Source organism: Buteo buteo, chromosome 11 (assembly GCF_964188355.1).
Source record: "Buteo buteo chromosome 11, bButBut1.hap1.1, whole genome shotgun sequence".
Lineage (NCBI taxonomy): Eukaryota > Metazoa > Chordata > Aves > Accipitriformes > Accipitridae > Buteo > Buteo buteo.
The window spans coordinates 12042364-12053749 of record NC_134181.1 but is presented as its reverse complement, the minus strand read 5'-3'; the positions used below and the strand labels follow the sequence as shown (position 1 = coordinate 12053749).

At 45.5% G+C, this 11386-nt stretch overlaps 1 protein-coding gene across 1 annotated transcript in view; it reads right to left on the bottom strand.

Moving 5' to 3' along the window:
* Positions 1-5404: 5404 nt before the first annotated feature.
* Positions 5405-11386, bottom strand: part of SLC7A10 (solute carrier family 7 member 10) — a 45464-nt gene continuing 39482 nt past the window's right edge. Inside the window, 4 exon segments of the mRNA XM_075040078.1 lie at positions 5405-5900; positions 6854-7031; positions 7388-7537; positions 10758-10854. Coding sequence (XP_074896179.1) covers positions 5773-5900; positions 6854-7031; positions 7388-7537; positions 10758-10854 — 553 coding nt within the window. The 3' untranslated portion in view covers positions 5405-5772.

Genomic DNA, 11386 nt, shown 5'->3' with positions numbered 1-11386 from the left:
TTTCTAGTAGCTGAAGCTGTGGAGGTACGTAGATTTTTTTTTTAGATAGTACATGTGAAATCTTACCACTAGCAATTCACTGTTGTATACAACTGCCTTTAAAATGCGCATATGTATATACCCCAAATAACAAAAAGAAGCCCTGAAGTGTATGGCTCTTCAGGTTGTTAAAAATCGTATCTGAAGTACAGCCTCTCATTCCAACTGCTGAGGGCAATGCTTGTTTTGCTGATGCTTCCCCTTCCCATTCTGTGCTTTGGAGGGTGCCACTGGCTCTATCCTGCTGTTGTTCAGTAGAAGGTAGAGGCTGAGTTACTCTGTGTTGACACAGGTTTACTCTACAGACTTGGAAATCTTTATTGAAGAGAATTGGACAGACTTTTTGGTCATCCGGATTTTTATCCGTAGCCATGAAGGGTGGGAGGACACAGCTTGATGCAGAGGGATAATACCTCCTAACCTAGTAGAAAGAGTGCTTGCTTGCTTCGTCATGAAGTGCTGTTTCAGCTGCAATGATAGTGGCACAAGCAGTAATGCTACAAACCATATCCTGATGTAAGTGAGGCCGAAATGAATATAGCCCATAAAATGGAAACGGAGTAATAAATGATAGCTGTGCACTTGCAGCAGAGTTTGTAGATGGCTTCTCCAGTGCAATAGGTATGTCTTATGACAAACCAAGGAGCTAACTTGAAAAGCCTTGTCCTGGTTTCAGCTGGGATAGAGTTAACTGTCTTCCTAGTAGCTGGTACAGTGCTATGTTTTGAGTTCAGTATGTGAAGAATGCTGATAACACTGATGTTCTCAGTTGTTGCTCAGTAGTGTTTAAACTATAGTCAAGGATTTTTCAGCTTCTCATGCCCAGCCAGGGCACCTGACCCAAACTGGCCAACAGTGTATTCCATACCATGGGACGTCCCATTTAGTATAGGAACTGGGAAGTGGGGGCGGGGAATCGCTGCTCAGGGACTAACTGGGTGTTGGTTGGCGAGTGCTGAGCAATTGCACTGCACATCATTTGTACATTCCAATCCTTTTATTACTACTGTTGTCATTTTATTAGTGTTATCATTATCATTATTAGTTTCTTCTTTTCTGTTCTATTAAACTGTTCTTATCTCAACCCACGAGTTTTACTTCTTTTTCCCGATTTTCTCCCCCATCCCACTGGGTGGGGGGGGGGTGAGTGAGCGGCTGCGTGGTGCTTAGTTGCTGGCTGGGGTTAAACCACGACAAGCCTTGAGGGAATTATATATTTTTTTAATCAAGACCTTTTTCTGGGAGGGACAACTGCTTTTACTTATTTAGGATTTTTGGTCTTTGCAGGAAACTTGAGTTTTAATGTCCCAGGCAGGCATTAGGATTTATAATTCAGTACAAATGGCTATCTGCCCATGACCTGAACTCGCAGGTAGCAAAGCTCGTCTGTCTCTTGTCAGTCTGTTACCCTAGCAAACTCTGTTCAATAAGCCACCCTTCCCTTTTCAGATTCTGGCTCTTGTGATCTTGGCTACAGGGATTAAATGGTGACCAAAGCTGATGTGAGTGGTAGGGGTTTATGTTTTATTCCCTCTTCATTCTTTGTTTCCTGCCTTATGATGCCATCTAGGTCTTCTTCCCTTCTATTGCTATCTCTTACCTTAGATACTTTAAGACATTTATTTTTGGCCTCTCAGCATCTCTTGGCCACTTTCTAATCCTTTTCTTTGGATTTTTCTGTTTTCATGTGTCCAAGTGCAGAAGTTTCTTGCTGAAGTTAAGAGCACTGGTGAGAAGTGTCAAGGAATAAGGGGGGTAGGTTTAAACAAAGAAAGCGGCTTTGCTTGTGTTCACAGCTGGGGACAGGGGTGGTGACCCAGGTGGGTGCATCCTCCTGAGACAGAGCACAGCCATCTGAACTCTAAAGCTTTAGAAAATGACAAATTCCAGCAAGGTTTACCCTTGATTTTGTTTTTTATGTTTTCATTCACGACAGGTACTTCAATATCTCTCAAAACTCCTCATCAGCTGAATAATTGCTAACTTCTTGTCATTCGGTGCTTGGTACAAAGGGGCTGGAGAGCAAACACATTTTGTTTTCTAAGTTTCAAGAATTCACAAATAAGAGAGGGAAAAATGAGAGATACCTTGATAAAGGCCTCTGAAAATTAAGCATGGGACAGCACCTTTGCTGGGGGGGGGTTGGTTGGTTGTTGGTTCGTCTGTTTGTTTTCCCCTCAAAATATGAGTCCTTTTATTTAGCTTCAGCTCTTCAGCACGGAGAGGCACGTTTGCTCTCACAGCGCTGGCTTGTTCACAGAAAGGAAACAGGAGCGGGCTCCGTCCCGGGCTGCCCAGCCCAGCTCAGCTCCTCTCCGAGCGACGGCAGTGCTCTTCTGGAGCCGCCAGCTCTAGTCCCGCGGTCGAAGGCTGGGTCAGGTTTGCGCTTTCAGAAGTGATTGAGCGTGGCTAATGAAATCTTCTCTGCATATTTTTAGATACATTTTTTGTAAAGATGCTTCCAGATGTGATACTAAATGCCCAGTGACTCATCAATCTTTTCTGAGTTGGATGAAAGCTCTGACCTGCTAAGAGTCTCTTAGCTTGACCCTGCTGAGATCAAACTCTTCTGGTTTATGTACCAACGAGAACTGAAAACAACCAAATCCTTTATCAAGTTGATGAAAACACTCGAGAGCGGCTGGGCCAGCAGCAGCAACTCTGCCTCATTCTCCCTGTGCTTTCCATCGGTGCCCACCCAGCTCCTATTTCCTACTGAAAGTCATCTTATTTGGGAGAGGGACTGTCTTCCCGCTCTTCCTTTTACACAGCAGGTAGCACAGTGATGTCGTGATCTGTTGCTGCTTTTCTCGGTACCGTGATAATGCAGATAAGAATAACCCAATACTTCTTTTACTGACTTTGCATTCAGCTGGCTTACAGGTGATACTCTTGTTAATCCTTGCATTATCTCATTTTCCCCCTGAAATTCCCTGAGTGCTGTATTATTGCCAGCGCTAAAAGAATTTTCTGCATTACAGCCTCTAATATTTTGTGCTACATAAATATAATAGCATATAAATATATAGTCTTATATAGTATTGCATTGCTTTTAAAGCGTTGTTTAAACTCCTTTCTTTTGGAAGCAACTTGCTTTTCTGTATCAAGTATCACAATATTCTTGACATGCTTGTAATGTCAGCTGTCTCAGGGATTTTCTTTTGTTCAGTGGGCTTTAAAATACTAGCGATTATGTCTTCTTTGGGTCTGTTGCTTCACCTTTTGGAAAAATAACAATTAGATGGGGTTGAGCATGCTGCTAAATTTCATTTAGCATATGAATTTATCTTTCTAGTTCTGTGCGTTGATTTCTATGGTTAGAAATTGTACACATTAGGATCTAACTTTTGCAAAACGTTTTAAAAATAATATATGTGATATTGGGAGCATAGATGAAGCTGTTCCTAAAAATGAAATAAGACATCGTGGAACACCTTTTGGGGATTGGTATGTAATTTGAAGATGATCTCTACTAAACCAGCCTGTTCTAAATTCAGCCTTCTAATTTAAGGGCAAGTGTTGATTGTTTTAAAGCATGGTAGCATAATCAGGGAAAATTTGAGCCAAACGCAGTTAACAACTATGAGGCAATTGGTCCTTGAATTTTGCTTTTGATTTCCTTAAACAATAGCCAAGGAAAGCCTTGATAGCAGTTACAGCACATCATTATTATTATTATTATTATTATTATTACTACTACTACTACTACCTTTCTCATTACCAGACTTGTTTTCTCAAGAGCTGCAAAGTTTCTGTGCTGGCTGATTTCCATACCTTAATTATTTAAACAAATGAAAATAAAACCACACCAAAACGTAGCAGTTCTGAAAACAATCATTATTGCTGGTGCTATAATACATTTAATATGCTCACTAGATAATAAAGTTATTGAAAAAAATAATCTGTTGGAAATTATACCGCAGAAAGTGGATTTTGAACCATGGAAAATAAGACTCAGCCACGAGAGCCTCTGACACGGGTTAAGTGTTTGGGTGCTGCTTAGCCAGTATAAATAGGGCAGGTGTGCTGTTAATTAAAAAAAAAAAAAGCAAGCTGAATATATATGATTTTTATCAGCAAACTTTATATATTCATAACATTATTTCGAATATGGAATATCTCTTTACATGTGTGCATGTGTACACACAAACCCACATCTTTTTCTTGAGCTAAATATATATTTTAATCTCTTATGATTAACAGCTTTATACAAAGAGAATAGTGTAAGTTGTATTTCTTTTTAGCGTCTACCGTTTGAAAGTTTGGAGAGAGATGGATAGATATTTAAAAATAAAAATACTTCTGAATAATGCATTGTGTTGGAAAGGTACGTTCTTTAAGCTCACTCCTTATTTTTGAGTCTATTCTTAAATCTTTGTAGAGCGTGTGATACTTGACACACTAAGAGATTAATGAATCTTAATATTTATACCAGGGCCTGTAACACATAGAAAGATACTTTTTAAATTAAATTCACATGGCTGTTACCAAGGTTACTGAACATGATAGTTTTTTGTTTTCAAAAGTTGCAAAAGAATGGTAGTGATTCAAAATATTGCTCGCAGCTGTTCTTGCATTTTGCATTTTCAAAAGAGTCTTTGGTGTGAAAGCGGCCATATTGCTACAGCAGCAAACCTCTCTATATTAATTAAATGCATGAACTAGATTTTTTTTCCTAGTGTTTGCCACAAATAAAATATGCAAAACACTTTCTAAAGAGCATCTGATGTGAGAATGATTTAGGCTTGTTACTTGGCTGAGCATAGTGGAAATGGGGATTTGTCTCTGAAGCAATGTGGTATCACCTGACACTTCAGTAAAAAGGAGAAAGGTCGGGCTTCGTTCCCATGTTTCCCTCGAGTTCGCACTGCTGAGCCCGCTGCAAACCCCTCCACATCTCTGTCCTCCGCCGTCGGCACCCAGATAGTGCTGAACTTCACGCAAGAGTTCCCGGGCAGTGCAATGAGCTCCGTCCCCATGTGGGATACAGGAACCCAGCTCTGCCTTTGCAAAAATGCTTCAAAATTGAGATCCTTCAGATTTTTATCACTACTCTGTATGCTTTTTTTCTGCATCACCAAATGATGTCTGAACAGTCAAGCAGACTGTTGATTTTGGATGATTGACTCTAAGGTCTGCCTGAGCAGGTTAGCGTTCAGCACAATGACCCTGTCCCTGGCCAGGCCGGTGCTCGGATGGAGGCACCAGGCTCTTGCAGGTATGTGGAGGGATGATCCTTTGGATTGTAACTTTGACACCTCATGTGTTATGTGGGGATTCACCCTGCCCAGGGACAGCAACAGGAATTTTTCCTGCTGGCATGGGTGTCCCAAGGTCTCCTCGCTTTGTCTTGATCTTTTCCACTTTGATTTTGCATTGGGAGCTGCCCTACTTTTGAAATACCTAAATTTGTATGTCTCTGATGGACCCTCGTGGTTGCTAAAATCAGTATTCCAGAGCTGTAGCTGTGCTGCTTTCCCCTGCTGAGCAAGTGCACTGCCAGAAAAAAACAACCAGCGCCTTATTTTATATTTTATTACTTTTTTTTTTCCTCTTTTTTTCTTTTTTTTAGGGAAAGACTAAAAGCTACAGATGCCATAAAGGGTGTAGCTCATTTTATGGGCTTCACTATTGGAGCTCTAAAAACATTTCTTTTTTTTTTTTTTCCAGAAAAACATTTTGCAAAAATCAGCATGTAAACAAGAAGCCACTTCAGCCTCGGAGGCCGCGTCGTTATTTCCTCGCGGCCGTCTCGCTCGCTGGTCGCCAAGAGCGGGCCGAGGGTGCCTCCTCCTCCTCGGCACCTCCCCCCTGAGGGTAGACCACAAAACACAGCTTCTGTCCCCAGCACGTCATGGACTCTGCGAAGAGCAAACGTGTGGGTGGTTAATGGGGATGCTCCAGCTCTTCTAAACAAAAGCGCGAGGCCGGGGCGATACAACGGGTGAATGAACGTGCATCTTCCCAACCGGGGCCGCTCGACCCTGTCGCATGGCCGACTGCCCCCTCCGACCCCAAAGGGGGTTGGATGGAGGTGAAAACATCTCCAGCTCAGCGATAAAATAGCATTTGCAAAGCAGGGGCAGGTTAAGAGGGGGCAGCTTGAGGGCTGCCCATCCATAGTCCTTCCCCAGCCCCTCGCAGAGCTGCCCCTGCTTTGCAAACGCCATTGGGGAGCGGAGCCCTGCCGCAGCTGGTGGAAACCCTCCGGTGAGAGCGAAGGGCTGCAGTGTGCTTGTTTGAAAGTCCTCGCCTCGGAGCAAAACAATTAAAAGCCAAACACAACCAAAGCAGAAGAGGTTTACGTGCAGTTTTAATTTTACGTGAGTGATAATGTAAGGCTTTCTTATCTTTTGAGAACGAAATAATTCATCGTGCTGCGCGGGGCTTATGTAGCGGGATGTGCTGGTGGCATGGTGGGAGGGAAGCAGGGCAAGGGGGAGGCAAAGCTCTCGGCCATTTATTAGTCCTTTTGTGATAGCTCATTTAGCCTTCATGTGCTTAAAGTTACGCTCCTGCGTATCTGCTCCAGGATGGGCTGCTGTGAGCCAGCTGAGTGCATGGGGAGTTGCCCGGGGGCACAAAAGGAGGCAAATGTGGCCAGGAGCGAGCAAAGCAGTTGCCCACGGCAAGCGCTGTCCGGCCACTTTGTGCCCCGGGGCTACCTGTGACCAAGAGTGGTGGTGGGGCTCGCGCGGGCAGTTCCCTGCCTGTTTTAGTACCGATGCGTCAGAGCACGTTAAGCAGATCCCTGCAGACCCGAGCACAACCAGCAGCCCCAGGAGTGCAGCGAGGCACCGCGGCACTGGCTTACCTATTAGCCTATTTACACACTTTGGTTTATTTCTCCAGTAGACTCCAAGGAAAAACACTGGCACTCCAGTTAAAATGATAATGAGTCCAACTCCACAGACGACCGGCTCGGAGTATAAGCTGAAGATCAGCAGAAATGCCCAAAACGCCAGGTAAGTGATGGGGATGAGGAGGTTTACCTACCAGGAGAGAGCAGAGCAGAGCAAAACTGAGCAGAAAAACAGCAGTGGCTGACTGGTGGTGAGGGGCTGGGGGGGGGCTGCAGGCAGCGCTGCGGCTTCAGGCCCCCCCGTGGGTCATGCCCCCTTCCCTCCACCACCGTTGTCCTCTCTGCCCATCCCAGCAAGTTCACAAGGGGTCTGCCTGTGTATCCTGTTTTTACACTAACGGCACTTCGGGATGTGGTTTGGGACCTTAAAACATTACCACTACCTCAAAAAATAAACCATTCTTCAAAAACGGGAGGATGGAGGGCTTGGTGTGCCACCCTTTGCATCACTATTGTAACCAAGAGATTTAGCTTTAACATTGTCACCTTGATAGGTCTGAAGATTTTGGGTTTTTTCCAGCGTAACACGATCAGGCCTATAATTGTCACTCCGTAGCAGAGGTAGTTAATAAATGACACATAGTTGATTAGCGTGTATGTGTCTCCAACAAGCATGATGATAAGAGTGGCCAAACACTGCAAAGAGAGAAGCATAGCCTTACTTGAGGCATTACTAGAAAAGGTAGCTTAAACCCAACAAAAACAAGCGAAAAACCCATTAAAGCAGTTAAACTCCTTTTCTTTATGGCCCCCGCTGGGCATCTGTTGCCCCCTGCGGTTCGGTGCACTGTCCCCGAGCTGTGCCGCTGGGGCTGAATGGGGATTTAGGGTTATTTGGGGCATGCTGAAGCCAGAGACCAGCGTGTCTGTTTATAAATACCCAGGGTGCTGGCAGAGGTGGCTCCACTGCCCGTGGCCAGGCAGGCAGGGCTGGGAGGACGCGCAGAGGTCTCCAGCACTCTACTCCACCCATTTCTGTTGTGAGGTTTAAAAGCTATCGAACCCTATGGTGAGGACTTCTGATGAAAGAAGGATTTCCTGCGGACTAACACGTTGTCGTCAGTGCACTACGTTGTTGTGGGCGCCCTGTATATTATAAAAAAATAAGAGCTTTGCTCTTTCCCTCCCTGCCAGCACACGGCTCACCCTGCAGATGACCAGCATCATTAATCTTTTGAGTATTACTGGTGTTTGGAAACTGGCAGATGGATGGTGGAAATTTCTATGCCTACGCTTGCTTGTTTATACTGTATTTCTGCATAACTCTGTAAAGCCAGGACAGCTGGCTCGGGGGCCAGGGGGCTGTTCCTCGGGTCCCACCCCCCTGCCTGTCGGTACCCCAGGAGCTGAGCTGAGCCAAGCCCTTGCCTGCACCACTTGTTGGTCCTGTGAATGGTGTCTGCTGGTGGCCAGGGCCTGAGGAAAAATAAATATCCAAACCCCTCCAGAGAGCGCTCAGGATTTTGGTCTGTGTTACTCCAGGCTCTCTTTTAGCTTATGTCCCTTTTTCTTAATTAGCTGTTCCAATAGCAAAGTCCTCCCAGGAGAGTGGGCTTCTGCACCACTGGTACCAGGCATTAAGCACCACCGCAATCAAACGACCCTTTGGTCCCTCCATTCCCCTGTTCAAAGCAGGGATGGGCAAGGGGATTTCAACACCTTGAGCAGTCTCACTACAAAATGGATTTAAAATAGGCCAGCGTTTTATATCGGTGTCATATAACATGTTCCCTGCTTTCCTCTGACAGGTGCGCGGTGTCGTACGCACATACGACCCTCTCCTGCCACTAACGGGTTTCGCAGCGACGTCACTCAGAGCGATGAGGTTTCGTGCGTAGGTGACACTGATGTGTCAGATCTGCTCATGGCATAGGCATGATCCCCGGGTGGTACGAGGCTGCAGAGGGGTGCGCTGCTCCCCCCGATCGCCTGGCCGCAGTCGCACGGCAGGCAGGAGAGCCGGCCGCTCCCCACAGTCTTGCAAAAAAACCCTCAGTCTGTTTATTTTATATTTAGCTTGGCCCCTTGATTTTTGAAAGGATTAGTAAAAATACAGGTCTCGCTGGTGATGTTAAAAAGGCCTTTCTCCATGTACAAAGAAACCTTTCTCCGTGCAAAGAGCGAGGTGTGATTCATTGGAAGAGAAAAAGGAACCTGATGTATTAATTAGGTTTGCCTAAAGTCTGACCCAGTTTGCTATTGTAGCTGCCTACACTATATTATTTTTATATTTCTATTTGTTAAGAAATTAATATTTCCTAGCAGCATTTTATATACCCTGAGCTGCATTAAAACGCCTTCAAATGATGAATTGATATGCAGTGTTCTTTCTGTGATTTGCACTGGAATTCAAGGGGAATGGTTTGAACAGAGCGGGGGGCTGGTGTATGCTCAATGGATCGGCCAGCTCGGCTCAGGCAGCACTCTCGTGTTGGGGCTGTTTCATGGCAAAACAGGCTCTGAAACTCAGCGTGTTATTTCAGCCGATGTATTTTTAAGGACAAAGGAGTTCTGCTTCATCAGCACCAGCAGAGAGCAGCTGCCTGGTGGGAGCCCATGATGGGGCCAGTGCTCTCTGGTTGTCCGGAGCAGGGCAAACTGTGGGCAGTTTACCCCAAAACCCTGCAGGGGCAACACACGAGATGTTTGTGATGGGTCACTAAGCCCTAGGAATACCGTAAGGCCTCAGCTAGACACGTGTTTTGTCATAAAAGCGGAATGTGCAGAAGGCTAATTTGGTGAAATTTGGCCTGGCTGTATTGTGCCAGAATTGCTGTTAGAGCTGGGAGACACATAAATGTGCACCTTCCTAGTGCATCTGGGGTCAAACCCTCGTTGTTTTGATATCAGTGGCAAATCTGCAGTCGGCGGCAGTTGATGCAGCCAAGATTTCAAGCAAATGCCCTTTGGGGAATTCCCTTGCTCGGGCCTTGCAGCCGGGGACGGCAGCACCGGGAGTCATTTTCCTCTTTAACGTCTTCTATGCTGCAGTAAACCCCATCACATATTCTAGCTTCACCGTTGGTAAAAGTGTGTGAAGCTCTTTGTTTCAAATAATAATTTCTGTAAGTCATTAGTATCATGGAAATTTACGCTGTATAAAAAGTGAGAGAAATCTTCTTCCCGTGGGAGCGCATCAGCAACCTGACCAGCCCCAAACCCTCCCAACTCTTGGCCCGTTGGTTTCTGAGCTTTGTAGGTGACCTCTTGTCTGCCTGACGTACCATTCAGCAGATATGTTACTCAGGGCTGCTGTAATCATTGTCCCTACTTCATTTTTTGGCCCACAGAAAAGAAATACCTCAGGTCCTCAGAGCACTGCCTGATCATCCCTCACAAGAGGTCTTGCTCTTTGAGAGTAGCTTTAGGAGCGCTTTGACCTCTCCATGGGACCTGCCATGTCTCTGGCATTGATGGCAGGATCTAAACCAGCCCTGCCCAAGTGGGATTAGTAGTGACCATGGGGATTTCCAAATGTTTGTGCAAAGAAGGCAAAATTGGAGCTTGTCTTTTCTTAAATGAAGTATCTCTGTTTCAAAAGCCAATCTCTGTCTCTGCTGTGGGTAGAACAAGTGGTAATGGGCTTAAACTGCAGCTCAAGTTAGGTACGAGGGAAACCCTCCGGGCGTCAAGGGTGGTTGGGAGCAAGAGGGATTATTTCCAAGGCTGAAGGCTGCTCCTCTCTGGGGCTGTTGGAGCTGCTCAGCCAGCACCCACCAGTAGCACTCCAGGCCGACTCGATTCTCCTCCTCTGGGGTAAAATGGCCTCTCAAGGATTTTGCCAGCTCTCCTCTCTGTAATTGAGTATTTCTAAAAGCAGGATACAGGGTGACAGAGCAGGGACGGTAAAACTTACACAGACGAGCAAGGCAGGGATGGGCGTGCAGTGCTTGACGTGGATCATGGCGAGCAAACTCGGCAAATGGCCTTCTCGGGCACCAGAGAAACATAACCTGGAAATAAGAATAATGATGCTGAATCCACTGGGTGTACAACAGCCTCTTCAATATCTAGCCATATAACATCTCTAATATCAACCGCCTGCCATGGAAGGGAGTTGCGACCTGTGGGTGCTGGGCTTGCGACTGGGAGACAACTAGAGACTGCCTGCGTAACCAGGTGTAAGTTATTTAAATTAGACCTTTCAGCATATGAGGCTTTTAACGGCTAATGTCATCTGTGAAATGACCTGCTTTGAGATGCCGAATTACGTCTGAGGAAGAGGATCGAAATCTGCCCAGTCCCTGTCTGCTGGCCAGGGTTGCCTTCTCACCCAGGGTGGGATGAATACTGTGAAGGTTGTGTGGTGATTAGCAATACATAGCCAAGGCATAAAACCCCTCGTAGATAGTATTTCCAGTGTCAAAAGGGTTTTGGATAAGGTTTAACGTGCCTTAAGATTTCACTTTTGAGTGCATAACCTGTTACATATGCACTCAGATTTGTTGCATCTCATTATACTCATGAAAGTGCTGAGATAAATAA